The sequence below is a fragment of the Capricornis sumatraensis genome, chromosome 3 (assembly GCF_032405125.1).
Source record: "Capricornis sumatraensis isolate serow.1 chromosome 3, serow.2, whole genome shotgun sequence".
In the NCBI taxonomy this organism is placed as follows: domain Eukaryota; kingdom Metazoa; phylum Chordata; class Mammalia; order Artiodactyla; family Bovidae; genus Capricornis; species Capricornis sumatraensis.
In genome coordinates, this window is record NC_091071.1 from 7,022,184 (window position 1) to 7,048,446 (window position 26,263).

General features: G+C 57.3%; 1 protein-coding gene across 1 annotated transcript; it reads right to left on the reverse strand.

Annotated features, from left to right (window-relative positions):
• Positions 1-15,678: 15,678 nt before the first annotated feature.
• On the reverse strand, positions 15,679-25,275 carry MYL10 (myosin light chain 10). The gene is made up of 7 exons (XM_068968311.1): positions 25,269-25,275; positions 24,251-24,309; positions 23,696-23,771; positions 22,824-22,928; positions 18,639-18,717; positions 16,047-16,095; positions 15,679-15,777 (listed from the first exon to the last, which is right to left on the reverse strand). The coding sequence occupies exons 2-7, from the start codon at positions 24,284-24,286 to the stop codon at positions 15,679-15,681; spliced, it is 444 nt and encodes a 147-aa protein (XP_068824412.1). The 5' UTR covers positions 24,287-24,309; positions 25,269-25,275.
• Between the last annotated feature and the right edge of the window lie 988 nt (positions 25,276-26,263).

Here is a 26,263-nt window from a genome sequence, read left to right on the forward strand (position 1 = left end):
CAGGACTGTGTTATTCAGGATAATAATATGCAGGTAACCAACGTTTGAGAAAGCCTCAACCTCGGTTTTTGCTGAACCCAATACAAAAGTTTAACTTTTGCCCCTGCAAAGTCCAACGTGGAGGCCTTCGTCCATCTCATAGCCTTATTATCTGGAACGTGAGGTCCTCCAAGAGGTGGAGAAGAGAGAAATGGAGAGAGTTCATTGGCTCATAATAGCTTCAGCCCCAGAAGTGACGTGGGTCACTTCCGATTGCATCCTATTGGCCAGGACCAGTCACGTGGCCCCAGGCTAATCACAGAGGATGCTGGGAAATGGAGAAGCACATGGCTGATAGGTGAGCATCTACTTTCTTGCCAGACTGCCTGTGAATATTTAATTCAATGCAGTTCACTAGAGAGAGCAAGGAAGGGCTCTAGTAGAACCTCAAAATGTCAGAGATGGAGACTTCCCTGGTGGGCCAGTGGTTAAGATGCTCCCAACACAGGGGGCTCAGGGTTGGATCCCTGTTCAGGGAACTAGATCCTGAATGCTGCAACAATGATGGAGGATCCCCATTACCACAACTAAGACCCACCAGCACAGCCACATAAATAAATATTTAAAAAAAAAAAAAAAAAAGATGTTAGAGATGACCCTAGATCAGTTTTGGCTGGTGCAGGATTTACACCCAGCTCTCTTGCAAAATGGTGTATGGTGGTCCCTGCTCATGGGGAGAGCCTTTGCCATCACGCTTCCCTTGGGGCTTGGTTGTGAAGGGCCCAGAGCCAGGTTTCTTGTAGGTGCTCAGGAAGTGGGGCTCCCCCAGGTCACATGGTTTTCTGGGATATATTGCATGCTCTCTCCCCTCACATTCCCACCACCCACTCCTCCTAGCAGCACTTAACAACTCCTATTCTCTCCTAACCCCTGCCTCCTCCCAGCCTCCGCTGTGGCTTCAGGCTCCCATTGCTCGAGAGGATGAGAGGTTGGCTCCCACCCATAGCTGGGCCCCGCCTGCAGGAAGCCTTCTGTGATTTCCCGGGCTCTTATGTTTGGGGAGAGGCTAGGCGGTCCTCTGGAGTTTGACTGGCTAGGAAGGAGGCGATCAGACATATGAGGGTTCCCCTTGTCTCAGAGCCGGCCTGCCCACTGAACAGCCTCCCACAGCTGGGCCATGTGGTTTCACAGCTGGAACTCCTCAGCCTTCTGTCCCCCTTCTTCAAGCATAGCAGCAGTGGGTCATTATAAGACTTGAAAGGAAGAAGTCCAGGAGGGCAGGGCCTGGTGTGGCTACAGGAAATAGACTGATTTGGTGACCTTCACTATCAGGATAGGAGGTTGGAGACCCCCCGGGGCTGCCTCTCCTGGGACTGGAGACAGATGGGCTAGAAAGAATCAGGCTAAACTGTAGGGGCAGATATTCTGTGTCCTAATCCTTGCCTGGCTACTAACTGAGCATGCAGCCCAAGCCAACGCTTTCATTCCTGTGCCTCAGCTTGCTCATCTATAAAATGGGGATCCGTATTCATTCTACCCACTTTGCAAAATCAGCTACAAAGCACTTGCAAATGGAGGTTCAGAGTGAGAGTGGGCTTGGGGTGGAGAGTGTGGGAGCCAGGGGACCCTCTGTCGGGATCTAAAATCCTGCCTGTGACCAGCTCTGGGCTAGAATCAGCTCTTCTGAAACCCAGGTAGAGCCCAATGGTGAGAACTGGACCAGAGAGGCTGTTTCTCCTCTCTCCCTCCACCCAGCCCAAGGGTGAAATCTGTTGCTTATTCCCAGTGGAATCCTCTTTTTCCATCTCCCATTCCCAAAAGCACCCCATAAAACACCAAAAATAAACACTGTGCCTGGCTTTCATTTGGGAAGGGTTTGTCTGTCCCCTTTTATAACTTCTTACCACGACACTCCAGCCTTTCATCTTTGTGTGCCCAGGTTGGTGACCCTGAGAGGCAGGCCAAGGGGGGGCTGTGTCTGGGCCTCTTTGGTCAAATGAGGACTCAATTCTTAGAATGCTTGGGTAAGCACGCGGGCTGCCTGGACGAGGCAGCCAGTGCAGAACAGATGAGGAGACCCGGAGCCTGGGTTTTGAAGGATGAGTAGAAGTTTATCAGGGGGAGAAAGATGAGGGAGAGCATTCCCAGCAGAGGGAACAGTATATGGGAAAGGATAGAGAGAGGAGTGAAATGGAATGTTCTGGAAGGGAGTGGAAGTTCAGCGAGGCTAGATATTAGGGTGCCCATGGGAAGAGAGGCAGAGAGGGCTGCATTGCACAGGCCTTGAATGCCAGGCTAAGGAGCCTGGACTTTATTTTGAGGGCCACGAGGAGCCGAGGAAGAATGTAAGAGGGGTGGGGACACTTCAGGACAGCTGGCCACCAGGGCCAGTCTTTATGACACAGTCACTTCTTGTGTCGGTGGAAGTTGGTGGCAGGGTGACCCTTCTCCCCAAACGCGACTTCCCTGGCAGAGACCAGTCTTGCAAGAATCTCAAAGGAGCCTCCACATAAAATGACTCTCTTAAAAAGTCAACATTTCCGTGATTTTGTAGAAATTAATCAGGAACACATGCGTTCTATTTTTCATAAATTGCGAGGGATCAAAAGGGAAGGAAAAATCTCTCAGGGTAAAAGACGACATGAGATCCACCACCCGCTGAAACCGTCCACGCCACTGCCGTGCAGCCCGGGGCCTTTCTTCCACCGGGCGTCCCCGGTGCACCCCCACGGCGGGGGCGCGGAGGAAGCGCGGAAGCGGAGGGACCGCAGACGCAGCCTAGACGCCGGCCGAGGTGCTCCAGGTGGGAGGGAGCACCGGCCGGCTAGCGGCTGTGTGTGCCCAGTGATGGCACTGGGGGAGGGAGGACCCAGAGGAGGCCTCCAGCCCAGCTGACGGAGGGAACAGGAGAAGGGACACCGAGAGAACAGATGGCGGGGGGCGAGGCGGGGGCAGATAAGGACTGCCTTGAATACGCTGCCAAAGAATCTGGGCTGTCCCCTGCACTTTCCCCCACAGCTTTCTGAGGACCCAGCTGTGATGGGAAAAGCGCTGGAGCTTCTGAGGGACAGAAGCTCTGTTCAGCCTCCCTCTTCCAGTGGGACCTGTCCCAGACCTAGAACCTCAGTGTTCTCCTCTGTCAAATGGGTACAATAATGAGGCCCACCTGCCCCAAGGGAGCTGTGCAGAGCTGTGGACGGGCGGGTACTCTCTAGGGCCTCTGTCATTCTGGCCTCACCCTTGGTGGCCTCGCCCACAGAGGTGGGGGCGAAAATCAAGGGCACAAGAAGTGTGGAAGTAGTTTCTCAGGCTGCCACCCTGCTGATGCCCTTTGTCCAAAGCCCAGCGGTTCCACAGCAAAGAGGTTCCTGGGCCTCCCGGGGCCCAACATCTCTGTATCCATCCAGGCTGGAGCCAGGCCAGGGAGCCTGCCCCAGATACAGAAACCCCTGCCCCTTGTTCTTCAGTCCCCAGGTCAAGGGCTTCTTTCCTGCCTGCCTACCCCCCAACCCCGCCCTCCACCACCCCCCGAGCTGAGCAGCACCCAGCCTGCCCCTGCGGTGGGCGCCGTGCCAGCCCTGAGGGCGGGCGCTGAGATAATCCGGCTAGACGAGCTGCCACCTTGGCACGTCCTGGGGTGCCTGGGGCCGCGGGGAGCTTCAAAAGGAAAATGAATGTCTCTTACCAGCAATTAGAGGAAATTATGTCGATAGAAATCTTGTTTTATATCTTCTCATCCTTGTTTTTCAATCCCCAGCCTTTGATTTCTTTCTTCTTCAGGGATTCTCAGAAAGAGGCTGAGAGCCTGGGCCGCACACCGGGGCCTAATGAGCACCGGGCCCACCTGGCGTCGCAGTCTCACCCTTGGAGGCGGAATCGGAGGAGCTGAGCTTCCGAGACCCAGCCCTGGGGTCTCCCAGTGCGGCTGGCGGCCCCTGGGCGGCCCAGGCCACACTCCCAGGTGGGCAGTCGTGGGTGGGCCCCTGGATGGCTGGCTTTTCTACTGCCAGAGGCAGGTGGCTCTGGGGCCCAGGCCTGGCCAAAGTCACGGTGTCCAGGAGCGGCATGGTGCTGAGGGTGAACCCAGGGCGGGGAGGGGCCTAGAGGCCATCTGGGTGAAGGCCAACACCCCCTCACATCCGCATCCTTCAGCATCTCCCCAGTCCCTTGGAGAAGGTCCCAATTCTGCAGCCCGAGTTCAACCCCCATGAAGTCAGGCTTGCCAGCTCCCCTAGTCTCGCTCCACCCCTCCACCACCCGTCTCCCCCTGCAGCTGCCCAGGAGACCTGCTGTGGCCTGGGGTCCCCTGCAACAGCCTGGGCCTGGAATCAACCCACCTCTTCTTTCTCTGTCTGGCCAGCCCCAGCACCTTCTTTGAGGTTCATCCCTGTCTCAATGCCTCTGAAATCCTCACCCAGAGAGAGTCTACCTCCCAGGATGTCTGGGGCCTCCACCATCCACCCAGACCTCTGCCCTGATCCTGTCAAACTGTTCAAGGGCTGGCTGCCCTAGGAACTCCTTGAATCCAGGGAGCAGGTTTGCTTCAGCCTTAAGTCCCTAAATGGGCTGCAGCCAGCTTCTGCTTGAATGGATGGGTTATGCTTAACCCATAGGATGGCCTGGAAGAGACACTGAGCTAGTTCCAGTCCCGGCCTTTACGGAGACTAGCTGCTTCTGTTTCCTCCCTCGTAGTACACCCACTCTTGGAATCTAGCCGTCATCTGCTGAGCAGGTGGAGAAGCCACCTTCAGGCACTCTGGTGGACAGCCCCAGCCAAAGTACCAGCCAACATCCAGTATCAGCTGCCTGTCACTGAATGAGCCACTGGATGTTCCAGCCCAGTCAAGAGCCCCTGGGTGGCTGCAGCCCAAATGAACCTCACTTGCAGAAGAACCTCTGAGCTGAACACAGTCAACCCACAGACTCACGCTTTACCAAGATCATTCCTGTTTTAAGCGACTGAGTTTGGGGGGACTCCGTTGCAGCAATAGGTAACGAAAACATAGTAGACCAGATGGGTATGCATGTCTAAGTATTTATCTACTATTTTTCAGAAGATCAACCATTCTACACTCTCAAACGGGAGTTGGAAAACTACAGAAAACAGCCAGCTGCCTGTTTTTGTTCCGCCTGCAAGGAAAGAATTTTTTTTTTTTTTTACATTTTTAAATGCTGGAAAATGAAAAGAAGAATATTATTCGGTGACCAGTACATGAAAGTCATATGAAATTCAAATTTCAGCCCATAAATAAAGTGTGACTGGAACACAGGCACGGTTCATTTGTCTACATATCATCCATGGCTGTTTTTGCACGACAAGGGCCAACTTGTGTGGTGTGGCAGAGACCATATGGCGGCAAAGCCTAAAAGATTTACTGTCTGGCCCTTTACAGGAAGTTTACCAACCCCTGCTGTAGAACATTAAATATGCATCACCATTTTGAACTTAAAACACGGCATCAAAAGATTTCTCTGTGTTTCTAAGCATTTATTTCCTTAGTCCACTAAGTTAAAAAAAAAAATGTGGACTTTTGGGCTTATTTATTTATTTTAAAGCTTGAAGAAGTCTAAAAATGGTGAAAGAGTGTGCAAAAATTTAACAAATTATGGGTGGAATGCTGAGAAAGCATTCAAGGAAAGATCAAAATGAAACTTTCTGATAATGGGGAGGGACAGGGGATTTTGAAGAGAGATTAAAATTGAAAAGGGGGCCCAACTGGACAGGGTCACCCCTTAAGGCCTTCAAAACATGGTGACAGCCTGTCTCCTTCATCCCCTCCCCCCACCTGCCCCCAGCATTCTACCCAGGCCAGTGTTCCAGGACTCACACCTCTCTCTGGGAGGGTCACAACAGGCGGTGTCCCCGTCCTTGTCCCCAGCTTGCCTCCATGCCCTTCACTGGTGCCCCTGCGGGCCTTTGAGTTAGCCAGCAAACCTGCCCCCACAGTAACTCTTCAGCCATGAAGACTTCCACCACCCACAGGCCAGCTTCACCCCCTTCTCTGAGCTTAACCCTTGAAGATCCCACTTGCCAGGTCATACTGTTGAGACCCGCTTACTTGTCCTTCTGCTTCTTGGGCTGGGAGCTCTCAAGGGCAAATGGCTGGATCCCAGGGGAGGCATCAGGGCCCAGCCGGTGAACAAAGGAACTCTGCTGAGCCCTCACTGAACACTGAGGATCAGAAGCCCCAAGGATGCTTAAAGGGCCAGACAGTGTAGCTACCGCCTCCCCACCCCCAGCCTGCGGGGACCAGGATACAGCAAGAAAAGGGCCCTTTAAATGGTGGGCACGTTCAGGGTCATACCTGCCCTGACCCACCCTCGCCTGGCCTCTGGCAGGGCCTCAGGCCAGGCAGGAGCGGCCGTCAGAACCACCTCCCATTCACAAGCCGGGACTGACAACCGGGATCTGGAGAACAAGAAGCCCATTCAGGGCGCAGGGCCGGGCGGGCCTGCTTTCAGGTGCATGATCTCAGCTCTCGGAAACCCAGCAGGCCTGCCAGCGGGCCTCGTAAAGCCTTTGATGACCCATGTGCAGGACACAAATCACAGGCCCCCAGGCCTCTAGGCCTGGCCAACACCTCGCTCCATGGACTCACATTCCAGTCCAGAAAGGGGCACAGACGGGTGGGGCCACGGGCCGTGTAGCAGGCGGCAGGGTGTCCACTCTGGACGCTAAGCCCAGGCCTCATCAGGGCCCAGCCCTGCCGAGCTCCCCGAGCACCTGGCAGGGCAGCCCAGGCCCCCGGGCACTGCCTCCCGGGACACGGCAGCCCATTTGCTGTTTGGCTGACTTTGACAAAGCTGACCGGTAACACCAGGCAGATACATACCACCCCAGACCAGTGGCCCCAAAACACTGAGCACAGCTCAGGGCTGGAGCTAAAGGGACTTTGGATCTAGGTTTTGTCCCCTGATGGCCACCAGCTCTCTGCAGGGGAGGGACCAGCCAAGGAGAGCAGCCGACTCCATCTTGGAGGGAATCTGCCAGAATTTCCGGGCCAGCAGATTACGGAAGGCCCTACATTTCTGTGAGCTCACAGGGCCTGGCCCAGGAGCCAAAATGCTCCCAGAAGAAATGGAACTCAGATGGCCCAAGAAGCCACAGCCCTCAGCCCTCCTGGCGTGCCTACTTGGCCCCTACTTGCCTCCGGCTTCTCCCAGTGCCTGCAGGGCAGAAGGCCAGGACAGGGCAGGCACACCAGTCCCCGAGCCCAGCCTTGTAAGAAGCAGCAGCTTCTGTCACCACCTCTGTGGATAGCAGCACGGCCTGACATCCATTCCTTAGAAGGAAGGCCAGGCCGCAGTGCCCATGCGGGTCCCCAAGCCCTGGAGGGTGGTGCCCGCACCCTCAGGCAAGTGTCCAGCTCTGGCTGGAGGCCCAAGGCCCTGCTGTCTGACCCCAAGGGCCTGCCTTCCAACCACCCGGGAACTTGGCCGTCTGCTGCCCTGGCCGCCCCTCCCCGGAAGCTCCTCCTGTTCTGGCAGGCCAGGCCCAGTGGTGCCCAGGCTTCTGCCCCTGGCCCTGGCTGCTCCCTCTTCTGGGCCCCCCAGGACTCTGTGCAGCCCATGTGTGAGCAGTTTCTGGCTGCACCCACTGCTCCCTGGACACCGCTGCTCCGGAACAAAGACCGGGGTGAGCCAGCCCTGCCTCCCAGTCCCCCAGCACAGACTTGGCCAGAGGACCTGATGGTTTGCAAAGTGCCCGATGCCTTCAGGAAGTCTCCGATCAGCAGAAGGCAGTCTGATGACATCCACAAGCGTAGGAAGATGGCAGGCTTGGAGGGCAGGCAGCCCCAAGCATCACTGGCTGTCGGACGGGTGTCAGCGTCTCTGAGTCTGTGTTTCCTCATTGGCAAGATGGGGATACTAACACCCACCTTTTTCATTTCAGCCCTTCTGGTAGATGTGTAACTTATTGACACTTTAATGTGAATTTTCCTAATGAGGAATGATGTTGAGCATCTTATCTTTATTTACCATTTGGCTTTTTTTTTTTTTTTTGGTCACCTACCTGGGTTTTTGGTAAATTGGGGGTTATCTTTCCATTATTAACATGCAGTATTTTTTTTTAAGTGCATTTGGGAGGTAATGTCTTTATCAAGATCTATTGTCCGTTATCACAGGGCTGATGAGAGGTTCAGAGACATTAACCATGTGGAGCCCAAGGCACAGGGCCTAGCACCCAGCTGTTCAAAAAGTGTTAGTTCCTCAGGCACCTGCCTTTCAGAGCCCATCTCTTTGCTTCATCCCGGACCATCAAAAACACCCCTTCTGGGACTTTCCTGGAGGTCCAGTGGTTAACAGTCCGCTCTTCCACCACAGGAAGGCAGATTCGGTCCCCGGCTGGGGAGCTGAGATAACACATGCCGCAGTGTGGCCAAAATAAACAAATACAAATAAAACACCCCTTCCTCTCCGACCTTCACTTTTCCCTGTTGTCTGCCTCAGAACCTGCCCCATTCCCATGCTTTGACAGTTCCAACCCTGAGCACTCTTTGGGGACCCCCAGGACGCAGCCCAGAGGAGCAGCTAGACCCCTGGGCAGGAAATGGGGAGAGCACTGGGCCCAGAGTCCTGAGACCTGGCTTCTAGGGTTTATTCTGCCACTTCCTGCCTGCATATCCAAAGGAAGTTTGCTTTTCCTCTCTGGGCCTCAGCTTTCTCATCTGTAAAATGGGCTCTCCTGCCTGCCTGGCCCATCTTCTAGGTGGTGGCAGGCCTAAACCTCAGAGTAGGGCTCCAAGTGTTTTGGAGACTCAGCACCCCCTCAGCACTCAGGGACAGGGGGCTCACCCCCTCAGGTTTGCACAGAGACAGGCTCCTCCCAAGATCAGATGCACTCCCAAGATCGGGCACACTCAGGGTGGTATGGCCATAGACCCCCGATGCTAGGAAAGACTGAAGACAAAAGGATAAGAGGGTGGCAGAGGATGAGATGGTTAGATAGCATCACTGATTCAATGGACATGAATCTGAACTCCAGGAGATAGTGAAGGATAGGGAAGCCTGGGCTTCTGTTGTATCTCAGTTGGTAAAGAACTTGCTTGCAATGCAGGAGACCCAGATTCTTTCCCTGGGTCAGGAAGATCCCCTGGAGAAGGAAATAGCAACCCAATCCAGTATTCTTGCCTGGAGAATCCCATGGACAGAGGAGCCTGGTGGGCTATAGTCCATGGGGTCACAAGAGTTGGATACGACTTAGCGACTAAACCACCACCACAGGGAAGCCTGGTGTGTGGCAATCCACGGAGTCGCAGATAGTCGGACATGGCTCAGTGAGTGAACAACAGCGACAGGCCAGAGAACCCAGAGTGACCTCCACTCCTGTGCTGGAGTCCCCGTGACGAACCACCTGAGCTCAGGAGTCTCAGCCGGGCAGTTCCCAGCACTGATTCTTATTCTTGGTCTCACAAGGCATGCTGCATGTCTTAGCCAGTGGTGACAAGAAGATAAAGACCCGGACTGCCTGGGTTCAAATCCTAGCTCTGCTACTTACGGCACAGCCTAGGGCCAGGGTCTTACCCACTCTGGTCTCAGCTTCCCCATCTGTAAAAGGGGATAGAAGTAGGCTCCACTTCTCTCGGTTGTTGAGCTTTCAGCCAGAAACTAAGGAGAGGCAGCCATGACTCACAGGAAAGCTTGTCTGTTCCCAAACCGTGATTTTAACCTTGCATCCACGGCTGCCCAAAAGATGCCAGCCCCAAAAGTCTTGGGGTAGACGGAGCGGGGTGAGGCTGCTCAGCCGTCGGTAGATGGCGCTGTGGAGCCATAAGGGCCGCCCTTGTAGCCCGAGTGCGCGCTCACACACCAAGTCTTGCAGACTGCGTACCCACAGGTGGCCAGATCCTACACCAGGTGCTACCCTCAGAGGGAGGTACCACTCGCCTTGTTTCTCTGATGAGCACAGGGCCCAGAGTGGTTAAGCCCTCGGCCCGAGGTCACACAGCCATAAGGAGCTGGGGCTCTCCCACCCGACAGGCCCCAGTTGGGATTTTCAGCCCTGTCCTCACGCCACGCACCCCACCCTTTCAGGGGGCCTCTGGAGCTTGATGGGAACCAGGCGTCCCCTCTCCACCCCCACCATGGCTGGACATTCCAATGAAGCTGAAGCCTCCCGCTTTGAAGTCAGAGCTAAGCCCCAGATTACGGCGGCTCCAGGCTGGCCTGTCCCTCCCGGCCCCATCGCGGGTCCCACACCACTGGCCTCCCCAGCCCACTCCAGTGTCCTCGAGGTACTGAAAGGACTGGGGCCCAGAGACTGAAGGACCTGCTCAGCAAGACACAGCCCCCTTCCTGGACACCCTCTTCCTGCTCACCAAGGAGCCCCAAGTCCCCCGTGACCCACCACCAGCCCCAAATCCCACCTCATGGCCCCCCATCATCACCCGAGAGGCTGCATGTTAACAGGCCCCCCAGCTCTGCCCCACTGACACCCACGTGTCAGCACCTGTCACCCTAATAGCAGGTACTGGACAGGAGATTGATGCTGACCATGCTCAGGCTTGTGAAAGGGGGGAATGAACCTGGAAGTCTGGAGCTGGGAAGGGGGTGCGCCCTCTGGGCCTCGGTGCCCTCATCTCTTCACCAAGGGTCCCACCTTCCGGCTCAGTCTGCCCTGGGGTCTGTGGTTTGGGTGGGGCCACACTGAAGCCAAGTGGGTGTGAAGGGGAGGGTTGCCCCACTGTGCACCAGGAAGTGAGGTAGCTGATTTATGCACCCCTAGCTTTCTGCCCTGAGGATTGACTCAGGTTCTAAGAGCTAGCCAGCCCCAACCCTGCAGTGTAACTGTCTCTGGCTTGCATACCTCCAGCCATGGATAGCTCACTCCCTACCAACACACCTGTCCCTGGGATAGTTCAGAAAGCTAGAGCCATCCCGGGGGCTGGGTCCCTGTTGCTCCAAGACGCCTACCTGGTTTTGCCTTGCAGGATACCCCAGCCAGTTTCACCTTCTGCCCTGGCGCAGGGCCTTGAAGATAAGGTTCCTCACTTGCCAGCACAGGCTCAAAGGACACTCCTCAACTCCCTCACCTCCCCATCCTGGCCTCCCTGCCTCCAGCTTCCCTTTGCCTTTGTTAAGAGAGACTTGAGGGCTGAATGTGTGAGACAGACAGGAGGCCCTGGAGGCCCTAACGAACCCTCAGCCAGACTGAAATCTTGGCCCAGCCCAGGGCTCAGCTCACAGTGGGAATGGAGTAGTTTTCCCACCAGACTCTGTGGCTACTGGGGCACCCCCTCAGAACCTCACCGCCAGCCTTCCCACCCCTGAGGTCTAAAATTCCATCGGGATGGTTCATTATGGCTGCAGGGTCAAGCATGCCTGTCTGAGGACAACATCAGCTCACCCAGCCCCGGCCCCAGCCACTTCCCGGCTGTGGAAAGGTGCGAGTCACCCCCAGGGTTGCCACGGAGATGCTGAGTGGTGACGGAGCGGCGTCAGGCGGGGTCTCTCCAGCAGCCACCAGGCCCTGGAGGGCCCCCCCTCTCCCGCGGTCAGCAGAGGCTCCTGGGAGATTACCCACCCGCCGGCTCCAAGCCCCGGGTCCACCCTGGAAAGACCTTCAAAGGCCATTCTTGAGTGAATGCCAGGAGGAATCTGCTCTCAGAGTCAATTTAGCCAGCCACACGGGTGGAAGGAATTTGCCGTTTCTCTTAACAGCGACCCCCTTGTGATTTATATGGGGGCCACTGTCCGAGGGCCCTGGTTAACGGATCACAGTGGAAAATGAAACGCCAAGACCCAGGCGTCTCACTGGGCTAATTACCCTCAATGAGACCCAGCTGGCTGGGGAAGCCGGTGGGTCGAGGGCAGGGCAGGATCCCTGCACCCAGCTCCCGGGGGACACGGAGGCCTGCCACGGCCTGGCCTGGGCTTGCTGCCCATCATCGTTCAGGCCACTGAGAGTTCCGGGAGAGCCAGTCTGGCCAGCTGATGAGACAAGTGCCCTTTGGGGATGGACACAGCTTCAGGGTTTGCTACTGCCCAGGAGGTGGTGATCCCTGAGACTCAGAGAGCCGCAGGGTCCCATTCTGCCTGGGCGGAGACTAAAGCCCAGACAGCTTAGGGCAGGTCCTGTGGAGCCTCGGGCATGACTCTGGCCCGGCTGCAGGCCCCGGCCAGAGCCTCTGGCCAATGGTACCTTCCTGGAGGCCCAGACCTCAGTGCTGGCCCCGGAAGCTGCTTCCAGAGGCTTCATGCAGCCGAGATCAGCTCTCTGGCCTCCTGGAGTTGGTTAAATGTCTCCCAAGAGTCTGCTTTGTGCCAGCCCAGTGCAGGTTGCTGGGGGTACAGCGATGGGCAACATCCGACCCCACCCCCAGGCTTTTAGCCCTCTGTGGGGGAGGATAAACACGTGTCCATCTCCCCAGTAGAAGTGCTTGGAGCCATGAAAGTACACAGAAGAGGGTCAAGCGCTGGGCACGTGGCATGAGCTGAGAGCTAGATGAAGGCACTTCACCAGTGGGAGAATGAGTGGGTGTGTGTCCCAGGTAACAGAAGCCACATGTGCAAAGGCACTGTGGCGGCAGGGAAGGGCGAGTACTCAAGGATCTGAGTGAAGCTGTGCCGGGGAAGCACAGGGCCAAGAAGATCGAAGTGAAGGGGCAGGTGGGGGAGGCCACAGGTGGATCTTCTTTTTTTAAAAGCTATTTACTTATTTTTGGCTCTGCTGGGTCTTTGTTGCCACACAGGCTTTTCTCTAGTGGTGGAGAACAGGGCTCATCTCTGTTTTGGGGTGCGCGAGCTTCTCACTGAGCTGGCTTCTCTTGGTGCAGAGTGCGGGCTTTGGGCTTGAGGGCTTCGGTCGTTGCGGTGCGTGGGCTCAGTATTTGCAGTTCCCGGTCTCTGGAGCCACAGCCGTGGTGCATGCTTAGCTGCTCCTCAGCATGTGGGATCTTCCCGGACCCAGCATGGAGCCTGTGGTCCCCTGCACTGCAGGCAAACGCTTTACCCTTGAGCCACCAGAGAAGGCCCACAGGTAGTTCCTGTGCCTTTATTATTTTTTTTTAACATTTTTTACCAATGACTTATTTATTTGTTTGGCTGCGTCCGGTCCCCGTTGCGGCATGCAGGACCTGTGCCGCGGCGTGAGGCCTTTCTCCATTTGTGGAGCACAGGCTCCGAGAATGCACAGGCTCAGTAGTTGGCAGCCATTGGGTTAGTTGCCCCCACGGCTCATGGGCTGTTAGTTCCCTGCCCAGGGATTGAACCCACATCCCCCACATAAATGGCAGACTCTCAACCACTGGACCACTAGGAAAGTCCCCTCTTGTGTCTTTAAAAAGGTGTTTCCAGATATGACCGGGGAGGGATGAGTCCATTTGTCTCCGGCTTTCGGGAGCCTCAGGCCCCACCTCTGGAAGGGGCAGCTCTGTAGATCAGCCCAACAGCCTGGACCATGGGAGGACCTGGAGGAACCCATCAAGGGGTCATGAAGAGCCAAGCCAGGGGTCCCCTGGAAGCTAGACAGAGAGTCGTGGGGACTGCAGGCAGCTGGTGGTGGGCCCAGGTCAGGGGTGGCCAAGACCACCAATGACCCACAGCTGCAGGGAGAGGGGCCCTGAGGAAGCAACATGTGAAAACGCCCAGGGAAGCAGAGACCAGGGCCTTGGGGCCACCAGCAGCCTCACAACTCGTCCCTCCCACCTTCTTTGCCCTAAGCCACTGGAGCCCCCCGCTTTATGTGGGTCCTCCACTTGAACCCCGGTGGGTGTTACAGGTGCTACTAATCCTATCTCTGGGCCCTGGAACAGACTGGGTGTAAGTGGACAGCTATCTGAAGGGTGGAGGAATGGATGAGAAAAGCAGCGGCTCCCAGTCGCCCATCCTGAGCTGCGTGGAGCCCCTCTGGCCTCCCCAGTGGCCGCCCCACGTCCTCGTGGAGACCCGGCGGTGCAAGGCCCCGCAGGCCTGCTGTGACGGAGCAGGGTGCTGTGACGGAGCAGGGCTGCCGCGCCTGCCAGACTGGAGAGCAGGTGCCCAGGGCTCCCACTCCCTCCCAAAGCTTGGCTCTGACCTGCTTCCTGGGGACACAAACAGGTCTGACGAGTTCCTCGGCAGGCAGTGGCAGCAGGCAGCTGAGTCCTTGGTTTCCAGGAAAGTCAGGCTCTTCGAGAGCAGAGGGAGCAAGGCCTGGTGGAAAAAGGGCGCTTTCCAGAATGTTCCTCCCCCTCCAGCTGGGCCATCCCCACACGTGCTCCCGGACCTTGCCCCTTGGGTCCAGCTCCTGGGAGTCCCAGGCTAATAGGGGGTCACCTCTCTCCCCACCTTCCCCAGGGGAGAAGGTGGGGGAGGGTCGAAGAAAAGGACCTCCTTGTTGAGACCCCGAATTCAGTCCCTGCCCCCACGCCCCAGTGCATGGGGCAGCAGGGTGGGGCAGAGCTTAGGGTGCAGGCTCAGAGCCATGCTGCCCAGGTCCCAGCTCTGCCGTTGATCCTGTCACCTACCTCTTTTGTGTGGTCCAGTTTGGTGGTCGTCGTTTAGTCGCTAAGTCGTGTCTGATTTTTTGCGACCCCACGGATTGTAGCCCGCCAGGCTCCTCTCTCCGTGGGATTTCCCGGGCAAGAACACTGGAGCAGGTTGCCATTTCTCCCTCCAGGGGATCTTCCTGACCCAGGGATGGAACCCAGGTCTCCTGCATTGGCAGGTGGACTCTTTACCCCTGAACCACCCGAGAAGCTCAGTTTAGGTTGTTATTGTTCCCTTATTGACATGTAGGGTATTTTTTTTTTTTCAAGTATATTCGGGATTTAAGATCTTTGTCAATATCTATTTGGGGGGACATTTATTTATTTCTCTATTTACGTATTTGATTGAACTGGGTCTTAGTTGCCGCACTCAGGATATTTTAGTTACGGCATGTGAACTCTTGGTTGAGGCAAGTGGGCTCCAGTTCTCTGACCAGGGGTGGAACCTGGGCCTCCTGCATTGGGAGCAAGGAGTCTTAGCCACTGGACCACCGGGGAAGTCCTTATTGACGTCTCTTGCCAGTATCTTCTCCAGCCTGGGCCTTGCCTTTACAGGCTCTTCATGGTGTCCTTTGCTGAACGGAAGTTTTCAGTTGGAGGTCCAATTTCTGCCCTTTTATTATATGGTGGGTGCTATGTGTGCCATGTTTAAGAAATCTTTGCCCCCTGACTTAAGCATCCTTGGAGTCCTCCTCTCTGCCTTCTCTGCCTCTGTCTGGCTCCTAGCTGCCAGGTCTCTGCTGGCCCAGTCCCACCTCCTCCCCACTGTGTCCCCACCCCAATTCTTGTCCTCCTTACTGCATGATCTTCCCGCCCCAGGACAGGGCTGGCTCCTCTCCGTGTCCCCAGGACTGGTACCAGGGCTGGCACGCACTAGGTGCTCAATAAAAGCTTCATAAATGAAGGCAGTGTCTTGTGCCCCAGCTGGGGATCATTAAAACTGTCAATTAGTTCTAAACATCAGCTCATCAGGAACATTTGAGCAAAGCCAGGAAGTAAAAAGTTTCGGAAAAACCAACAGCATAGGAATGTTTCGCTTTCTCCCCAACTGGAGCATTAATCACGAGAACTCAGACCTTGTTAGCATTATTTATTCTTGCTTTTGCCCCTGACCCACAAGCCAGGGAGTCTTCTCTTCACACATGTTGACCACAGGGACTCCTCAAAGGCCACCCCTCCCGTCTGAATGTGTGGGGGGGGGGTTCGAGGGGGGAGGGTCCGTGGTCTCCGTCTAGTCCTTCTCTTCGCCATGCGTGATGACATAACACAGGTTCCTGTAGTCCAGATTGCCACACACATCTGGTGGGAAAGCGGCAAACATCTGCTTGACCTGGGGAAGGAGCCGGGAGTCAGCCTGGACGAGGGCCGAATGGGGGACAGAGCCAGGGGTCACCCAAGGGCATCATGCAGAATGTCCCTCCCCTTTTAGCAGATGTGGGGGGGTGAGCACTAAGGCCAGGCCTGCAGCCACCCCCACCCATCCTTGTTCCCTTCCAAGGAGTCAGGGGAAACCCTGTCAGCAGACCCCTGAAAACAGGGCACTTCCCAGGAATGCTCGGTGGGCAGGGGCGGGCAGTGCCCTGAAAAGCTTGCTCGTACCTCCTCCTCACTGAACCGGTCTGCCTGAGTCATGAGCTTCTCTTTGATGCTGCTCAAGGGAGAGAAAGGGTCACCTTCAGGGGAAGGAGGGAAACGGCCACTCTGTGTGTGGACACACAGACCCTGAGGGGGCAGCCCAGGAGGACACCAGCCGGGGCCAGCCCTGCAGCCCCCAGCTGGCTGTGCGGCCTCAGGCGACCACTGCAGCGCGCAGCTTCCCCTATAACCTGGACTCTCCCCTTTGCATCGGGGGAGGGCCCAGTGACATAAGCTGGGGCCCCGGCATGACGTGGCGGCCACTCCGATGTTGCCCTGTGCACTCTGCAGGTACAGACTGTGTGCAGCTGCCGCATCGTGTCTGACTCTTTGCGGCCCTGTGGACCGAGTAGCCCACCAGTCTCCTCTGTCAATGGGATTCTCCAGGCAAGAATACTGGAGTGGGTCGGTTGCCGTTTCCTCCTCCAGGGGATCTTCCCAGGTTACAGAGGAGAGCCTCTTTGCCCTGGTTCTAGACACCCTGCTTCTTCAGCTTGTGATTTTTGCTGACATCTGTAAGGTGCTTTGGAGCGTGATGGTGCTTGCACTCAGCCAAGGGGCGGGAAGGTTACCCAGCTCCCTGTCTTCCTGGGCCAGCCCAAGTCTCCTTTGCTCCTCCCAGCCCTGGGAAGTGAGCACTTTTATGCCTCTTTTGCAGAGAGGTCAGCTGAGGTTCAGGAGGGGTACCGATTTGTAGTGGTGGGGCCCTGTCCTCTTGAGTGGTCAGGGAGAGCAGCTGCCCACGGTGGGTCGGGGGAGGTGGGCGGGGGAACTGGAGAAGTGGCCCGAGGTGGGATGTTTGAAGCTGTCGGGGAGGGCCTGGTGCCCCCAGGAGCTCGGCATTGGGGGGCGTGGTGGGCGGGGCCGCAGTGCGCAGGGGTGGGGCCAGAGGGCTGACCTGGGCTGTGAGGATCCACGTGCCCCGCGATGCCACAGCCTCGTTCCCCCTGAGGACCGACGCACATTTTCCATTATTTATGTTAGTACAGGACAGTCACAGTTTCCAGCTCTGCACGCCGGGGATTTTTCACAGACTCTGTCTCAACCAGAGCCTTCTCTGTGGCCTGCCTGGCGGGCAGCCATGTCTTTCAGGCCCCATAGCCTGGGGATGGCGGCTTCGGGTCCAAAAACAGGGTCCCCCAAGGGTTCCTCCCAGCCCTGACTTTGCTCTGGTGGGAGTGAAGGTGGGTGACAGGAGAGGGGTGGGTGGAGGCCACTCCAAGGGGTATCCCCAGTGCCTCCTGAGGTCTCCAAGATGGGGGTGGGAACGTGGACTGAGGGCTGGGTAAACGGGAGGGCTGCAGCCTGGAGAAGCCCTCAGGAATACCTCCCCCACCCCTGAGGAGAGTATGACTCAAAACTTAGGGGGGCGGGGGGACTGTAAGAATGTCTTGTCCCCCACTTCCTCCCTGGCCCCCTGCCCTCTCCTGCCCCACCTCCATCACGTGCTGACGCTAATAGAAAGCAAAATTAGCCTCTAGCCGATGCCTGAAGCAACCTGGTAATTGGTCAGGAAGCCTGTGACTGACGAAGAAATCTTGCCTGCCCAGGGCCACCCACAGGCCCACAGAGTCCGTGGAGGCCTGAAGGGATGGCTCAGAGGTCAGCTCAGTGTGTCAGCCCCTGGACAGGCTGCCTCTGCCCAGCCCGCCTTGACCCCAAGTCTTGGCTCTCTGCCCTGTGCTCCCGCCGGGCTGAGGCTCCCGGGCATAGGAAGCATCACTGCTCCCACGTTCAAGGATGCCAGCCCAGCGACGGCCGGACAGCTGCCCACGATGGCCTCCTCGCTCTCTCTGCAGACCCAGAGGACTTGGGTCCTTCCTGTGGCTCCACCTCCATCCCTGCCGCCACTCGAGCCCAAATCTGGCCCATTCCTCTTCCAACACCCTGGATCCCATCGGTGCTGGCCTCTTGTATTTCATTCACCCAGCTGCTCTCCTCCCTCTATCCCTGTCAATCAAGACCCTTGCGGCAGCTACAGCCCTCTTTTCTCCTCCTCCAGGCTGGCCTCCGTGTTGCTCCTGCCTAACTCCTTAGGCTCTCCCATGCCCCACTGGCCCCTGCCGCCCAGGGTCCAGGGCTGCCCGACACGGGCCCTGCCTACCACTCTGTGCTGTCTCCCCTACCACCCACCCAGCCCCCGGCACACACAGCCCTCTCCTCCTAAACAGGCCAAGGCCTGGCTCTTCTCTCGCTGTATTCCTGCATCTAGAATGTTCTCTGCTCCAGCCATGACAATCCTCAGTCATCCTTCAGGGACCACCCACCTCTGCCCCCACCACATCCTCCCTTGCCACTGGGAAGCCATCCCCTGGGGACCCCACATTCCTGGGACACTTGCCCACAAACGGAGACCCCGAGGCCCAGGAAGTGGAAGGGAGATCGCGGGATGGCTGAACTGGGCAGGGCAGCGGCCTCCTGGCTTCTGGCTGGAACCTACCTGAGTTCTGGGCAGGAGAGGAGCCTGGGCCACCACCCCCACATCCCTACCCCAGTCCATCTCTCCCCTGAGCCTCCGGGAAGAGAACAACCAAAGCAGAAGGCGGAACAACTTACAAGTCAGCCTTGACGAAACCTTTCCCTTCAGTGTCGAACACCTTGAAGGCGTGGAGAATAGTCTCCTCGGGGTCCGTACCTAGAAGCAGCAGACACAGGATAAAGAGGGCAGCCAGCGGTTGGCACCGGGTCCCGGGGCCCCTGTAGAGGCCAAGGGTTCAGGGAGCTTCTTCCCCAGCTTCTGGTCCACAGTGAGGCCAGAGAGAAGGGAGTTTTCTGAGAACCAAGGAAGAGTAACAGTCGCCAAGGACGCTGTGCTGAGAGCCAATCAGCCTGCACTGGCTCTGGTTGTCGTTCAGCCGCTCAGGCATGGCTGACTCTTTACAACCCCAAGGACTGCAGCAGGCCTCCCTGTCCTTCACTATCTCCCGCAGTTTGCCCAAGTTCATTTACTAGGCATTTACTACCTGCTTAATCCTCCTGACCACTGGCCCCATTTTACAGATGAAGAAATTGAGGCTCAGGGAGGTTAAGTGACTTGTCCAATTTCTCATAACTGATGCCCTGTGATTAGGCTATGGGTAAAGGAGAAAGAGCTCTTACTTGGGAGCTGTAGGTTCTGGCAGCGACACTGGAGGAGTCTGAGAGGTTGTTTAGGCCAGAGGAGGGGCAGGTGGGTCAAAAGGGTGGGTAGGGTGGAGGTGGGGGGCTGGGAGAGGCAGAGCGCAACCAGAGCAGTTCTGGTTTTCTCATGTTTATAGTGTGGGCTTTGGGGACAGATGTCGTTAGAAGACCTGGTTCTGCTGACACAGTGGGATTGAATACCCAGCCCCCTGGTGGTACAGATGGGGAAACTGAGGCCCAGAGGGAGGAAGTGTCTCACCCAGGCCTCAGGGACTGTGTGAATGGCAGCGGGTGATCTGGTAACCCTTACCTGGCGCTCTTTCCCCTCTGTCACACTGCCCTCCCTGTTCACTGGGAACCAAGGGCTGTCCCCTTCCTTCTTAAGGCTCAGCTCTGTCATCGCTGGAATGGAGACCAAGGTGGGGTTTGCTGCCTGTCTACCAGGACTGGTTAAGATAACGTGTCCTTGATGGTAAAGTGAAGTCGCTCAGTCGTGTCTGACTCTTTGCGACCCCATGGACTATAGCCTACGAGGCTTCTCCTTCCATAGGATTTTCTAGGCAAGAGTACCGGAGTGGGTTGCCATTTAATGGTAAAGGGCTTGCCAAACATTACTCTGTCGTGACCGCAAACATATCTGAGTACTCTGTGCCAAGTCCATCCTGCAGCTTCACCATGTAACCCTATGCAACCCCAGCACACCACATGTGGTAGGTATTGATGTCTCCAGTTTGTCAAAGAGGACACTGAGGCTCAGAGAGGTTCTGTGGCTGGCCTGAGGTCTCCAGTTGCAAGGGGAGGAAGGTTTGAAGACGACTGTTTGAACCTCCAAAGTCCCCCTGTTTGTCCTGGCCCTTTGTGTTCCTGATTCTCAGAGTGGGTCAGGTCGTCCGTATCTCCCCCACCAGACTGGGTCAGGGCTGTCTGTGTCTCCTCTTTAGGATCATCCGGGACAGGACAATGTCTGAGTCTCTCAACATTTCTGAGACTGGCCCTGAGTGACTGGGCTGGGCTTAGTGCTGGCCTGGTGGCCTGGGAGCTCCTGGAAGCAGAGGTGTGGGCCTCTCCTAGGCAGGGTGACAGAAAGCCAGTGTGCCCAGGCCAGAGGCTCAGCCCAGGGTGCGTCGGAGCCTGGCCTTGCAGGAGGAGGGGCTGGCCAAGGGGTTGTGGTGAGGGGCCTGCTGTGTGGTCTCGGTCTCCCTGGGTCTCTGGAGGGGCCTCTCTGCTGGGGCAGGCTGGCTCTAGCCCACCCTCCTGAGGGCCAGCTGTATGTGAACCTGTTGCCCTGGGTTCAGGCCCCGTGGCTGGACGCCTACCACCTGCTAGTCCTCCCGTCCCTCCTCTCAGAGGGGGCCTCCCCTCTGCCGACTGCAAACCTCATCCAGCGGGTGGCAGATAGGCCACCTCCCCAGGTCACTTCGTGGCAAAATGTCCTCATCCCGATTAGAGGGACGGAGCGGTGCCTGCCCAGCCCCCCAGCCCCTGTCCCTACTGCAGGCTTGGCCAAGTTTGCATGACAGGCTCAGCTGGAGCCTCAGCCGCGGCGCCCCTGTGAAAATGAGAAAAAGGTGCAGTCTGGGGTCAGAGCGCTTAGCTCAGTCACAGACTGACACGCGTTCTGGGACTCACTTTGAAGTCACTGGCTGGAGTCACGCACATCTTTCCCTGGGACTGAGCCCCCAGCCCCGCCCCCTGGACTTCTGCACCCCTCGAGGAGGTGACCGTGGTCCCAGGAATAACCCCTCACAGCTGGCCAGAGCGGGGCCCGGTGGCACTCCTCTGCCGATTGGACAGCACCGATTGGTGGCTGTGGGTTCAGCAGTGGCCCCCAGGTCCTCATGTCAAGAACCTGGAAATGTCACTTGGAAAAAGGGCCTTTGCAGATGTAAAGAAAGGGTCTCAAGATGGAGTGACCATCCTGGTTCATCAAGATGGGCCGTAAAACCAGTGACAAGTGTCCTTACGAGAGTGAGACAGACAGAAACAGAAGAGGATGGGGTGGTGTGACCCCCGGAGGCAGAGATGAGAGCAAAGTGGCCACCGGAAGCCAGAAAAAAACAGGAAGGCATTCTCTGCTGGAGCTACTCAGTGGAGTCTGACCTGTCAGATTGCGGACTTCCAGATTGCAGAACTGAGGGAACACACGGCTGGTGTTTTGAGCCTTCAAGTTCGTGGTCATCTGTTTCCGCGGCCTCAGGAAACTAACACAAACCACGTCTTACAGACGGGGAGCCACGGTGCAAAGCGCAGATAAACCTTGCCCAAGGCCACCCTCAGGGCCTGTGGGGGGCCTGCTCTTCTTTTTTTCTATATTTAAAAAACATTTTTACAAATTTTTGGCCATGCCACAGAGTGTGTGGGATCCTAGCGCCCCAACCAAGGATCAAACCTGCGCCCCTTGGAAGGGCAGAGTCCTAACCACTGGACTGCCGGGGAAGTCCGAGGAGGCCCGGGCTTAAACCCAGATGGAGCTGAGGCCCAGGGAGAGTATCAGGCATGGACAGCCTGAGAGTGGGATGATGATAAGACCCACCCTTCAGGGCAGCCCCAGCCCCGGCTGGCCCTTCCTTCTGACCACAGAATCCCAGCCCGGGCCTGATGCCACATCTCAGGGGAGCACAGTGGTTAGAGCTGGAGAGGGGTCGGGGCTCCATTCCTGCTGCTTCGATGCTGGGGCACCTGGGCAGGTGTGTGGCCCATCTGAGCCTTGACCTCCTCACCTATGAATCCTTCCCCAGAGGAGAAGCACAGCCTGCTCTGGGGTGGGCCATGGCAGCTTCCGGGACCCAGCCCACCCACCCCCAGTACCACCGCCTCCTGTCGGCCACAGGTGGTAAGACAGAACACGCAAGATGAACCCAGGGCCAGGAAGGTGAGACCAGGGCGGGAGCACTGTCCTGCAAAGGGCTTTCTTGCAAACTGTCCCCCTGGGCCCCTCACTTCAGTTCAGGTCAGTCATTCAGTTGATTTCGACTCTGCGACCCCATGAATCACAGCACGCCAGGCCTCCCTGTCCATCACCAACTCCCGGAGTTCACTCAGACTCACGTCCATCGAGTCAGTGATACCACCCAGCCATCTCATCCTCTGTCGTCCCCTTCTCCTCCTGCCCCCAATCCCTCCCAGCAGCAGAGTCTTTTCCAACGAGTCAACTCTTCGCATGAGGTGGCCAAAGTACTGGAATTTCAACTTTAGCATCATTCCTTCCAAAGAAATCCCAGGGCTGATCTCCTTCAGAATGGACTGGTTGGATCTCCTTGCAGGCCAAGGGACTCTCAAGAGTCTTCTCCAACACCACAGTTCAAAAGCATCAATTCTTCGGTGCTCAGCTTTCTTCACAGTCCAACTCTCACATCCATACATGACCACAGGAAAAACCATAGCCTTGGGCCCCTCACAGCCCCGCAAATCGGAAGTCATGACAATTATCCTGCTCTGTGCTGCAGAGGTGGAAACTGAGGCAGGATCTGGTGTGTGCCCCAGGGGGTTGGTGTCCGGGGCTACACCATGCCCCCAGCTGGGCTGTGCGTCGGTACAGGGCACGTGGACACACGGGACTGCACCTACCCATGCCCGCTCGCCCATCCCCTCCTCGGCAACCCCCACCAGGGCCTCACTCACCCTTCAGCTTCTCCCCAAACATGGTCAGGAAGACGGTGAAGTTGATGGGCCCGGGGGCCTCCTTCACCATGGCCTCCAGCTCCTCATTCTTTACATTGATGCGGCCTGGGGGAGGGGAGGGGTGGAGACACCCACACATACAGTGAGAGTCAGAGGGGACCCTGCCTGCAGGCAGCCCAGGAGCCCAGATCTCAGGACCCCAGTGTCTTGCAGAATCTCCCAGCCCTACTGTCTCTCCCACCCCTCCACTCAGCCCCAAGGCCCTGCCCACCTTTTGGTGGGGGCGGTCTCAGGATGGGGGCACATTTAGCCATGGGCTGCCTCCAGCCTCACCATCCCCCTGCCACCACCTCAGCCTCCCTGGAAATGAGAGCAAGTTGGTGGTTATCCCCATTTTACAGATGAGGCCGCTGAGGCCCAAAGAAGCTGCAGCACGTTGGAGTGGAAGACCTGGGTCCTAGGGGCTCACGTGCCGCAGGAGGGATCCACTGGCTGCCTAGAGGCGAGGGCTCTGGGATCCCCTGAGTCCCACCTCTGAGTGTCTCTAGCCTCTTCCTCACCCCCAGCATCCCCCCAGCCCCACTGCCCTGCTGACTCTTCCCCAACCCTCCCACTCCAGGCCTCTGCAGGGGCCACTTCTGTCCCTGAAATACCCACCTCCCTCCCCTGACCAGTCCTCTTCTAACACTGGGGAGTCCTCCCTTGACCTTCCAGGCAGAGCCCGCCCCTCCTGGGAGCTCCCAGAGCACACCAGCCCCCAGAGCACACCCCTGCGCCAACCACCCTGACCTGCCCGCAGCCGCCTATTCTTTCAGAAAGGCCTGGACTTGGCTCCGCCCCAAGCCTCAGGCCTCTGGCTCCCAGTCACCCACCCAGGGCAGCAAAGGTGTCCCTCAGGTCCTCCTTGTCAATGAAGCCGTCCCGGTTCTGATCCATGATGGTGAAGGCCTGGCAGAGACACGGGCACTGAGCAGCCACCCGCCATCCCGCCCCAACCCCTCCCCAGCGGTCCCTGCTCCCTGCGAGGGGCGGTCCTCCCACCCGTTGTTATCTCAGCAACCTCAGTGCAGGCCCTGGCCCTCCCATCATGAGAGTGATGGCTAACGAGCTGGGCTTCTACTGTGCACCAGCACCCCCTGGGGCTTCGTGCCCATCCCTCATTTCATGCTCCCTGCAACCCCATTTTACAGAGAGTGAAACTGAGGCACAGAGAGGGGAAAGGCTTGCTGGAGGTCACACAGCAAAGACTCGGGGATAGAGGGGGCGGGGCTGCCTGAGGACAGCTCATCACATCTGGGGCTAAGCGGCAGCCTGGCAGCCTCTAAGAGTGACATCACCACCCCCCAGGGACTGAGGGCTGACCCCACATCTAAAGGCTTTCCGTGCATCCCAGTAACCTTCCAAAGCCCCAGGGGCAGCTGACTGACCTCTTTAAACTCCTGGATCTGGGACTGATCGAACATGGAGAAGACGTTGGAGCTGGCTCCTCCTTCTGCTTTTTTCCGGGCTCTTCTGGGTGCCTGTGAGGTTCCAGGTGAGACTTTGCAGCAACCCTTTGTCAGGAGGTACCCTGTTCGTGGCACCCAACCCTCAGGCCTTATCTCCTGAACAACACTGCCCCCCCGCCCCTGCCAGGACCCCAGCAGAGACACCAGGCTCCTGAAGCCTTGCAGGGAAGCAGGGTGTTTCCCAGCCCCCAGCAAGAAGCCTGCAGAGCGTGAAGCCTGCAGAGCACCCACCCTGCAGGGTTACCCTGCCGCTTCTTGCCCCGCCCCCGCCTCCAACTCTGGAAGGCAAGTGGTCAGCGCCCAGGATGTGGAGCAGAGAGGAGTGTCTTTTCTAGCACCAGCCCCCACGTGGAGGGCCCCTCCTTTCCTGGCACCCTCCCCAGTGTTCAGGGTAACACCCAGGTCCCTCGGTCCCGTGAGGTCTGTCCCTTGCCCCCCTCCCAGAGCATCCCCCCCAACCTGGGTCCCCCACACCTGCTCTGCATGCCCCGCTCTCCCATCACTTGCTCCTGCCCTTCCCACTACATGGGGCACCTTCCCTGCCTTCCATCAGCAAGTAGCTTCATCCTTCAGGCCCACTCCTCCACCACCGCCTCCGAGAAGCCTTCCCTGATCAACCTCGACCCAAGGCCAACTAAGAGCTCCTGCCGCCCCCACCTTGCCTCCCCACTGGTCTTGGGCTTCCACGCCCCATAGCCCAGAGCATGCCGTCCTGCCACACCTCCCTGGGTCTGTCCCATTGAAGGGAGTGGTGGGATGCCTTCCCCCACCCAGGGTCTGGCTCCGAGTGGGGGCCGGTTTGGAAACTACGGCCCTGGAGCTCAGGGCCTATCTTAGGGCAGTGGGTAGAGCAGGTGACCATCCTTGTGGAGGGTCTCTGGCCAGACTTTATGTCTCCACATGTTTCTCTCCGATGTCATGGTGCTGGAGAGTCCACTCTTGGGCCTTTGCTCTCTGTCCCCAAAGCCCTCCATGGCACCTTTCCCTCAGCAGCCATCACTAGGGCCCCCGTGTGCAAAGGAGCCCCAGACTCGGCCCAAGATGGGGGAAAGGACAGCCGGGACTTCACACAAAAGGGGGAGGTGGAAGGGGAGCCCTCGCAGAACCCCCGTGCCCACTCCACCCGGCCTGCACCGCCCTCTGTGTCCAGCCCCTGCTACCCCACCCCAGAGCTTCACTGGTACCCGCCCCAGTGCCTGTGTGGTCCCCCCTCCCTCCCCTAACTCATTCCTGCCCCCCAGCCCTATGTCCCCACCCCCACCCTCACCTCCATCTCCCTGGGTCCCCGGGCTCACTTGAGGAGCCGCAGCGCCTGGCTGACTTATAATTAGCTTTTACTCAGTCTTTTGTCTCCACTAATCCTTTGAAAGGGGGCTGGCAGGGGCAGCCAGGACGTTCTGATGCCGTGAAACCCCTGTAATATTTATAAATCCCTTCAGACATCATAAAGAAAGGAACCTCCCTGCAGAATTCATCTCACATAATTACAGATACATTTCCTTCTGATTAATAAAAGCGATCACTTCCATCTGGGGGGCATATTCTGCCCTCACTCTCCTCAGACCTCCCCCATCGGCCAGGGCGTGTCCTGCCCCTGTCTATCCCCAGCCTTTCGCGTCATCTGGGGAAATGTCACCCTATTGTGTGCCAGACCCTGTTCTAGAACCCCGGAAGGAAGGAAGAGGTTGTTTTTCTGCTATTGCACAGGCAAAACTGAGACCCAGAGCCCTGACCGGCTTTCTGATCTCCTAGCTGGGACCCCTCTTCCAGCCCAGCTGTCTTAGAAATTCACTTTTATAATGTGTTTCCGAAGGAAATATCTCAGAGCAGAAGGTGGGTCACCCAGACCTGAATTCTAATCCCAGCTTTGCTGTTCACAGCCTCTGTGATATTAAGAAAATCAGTTTTCTGCCCCAAGTCTCCTTTATAAAA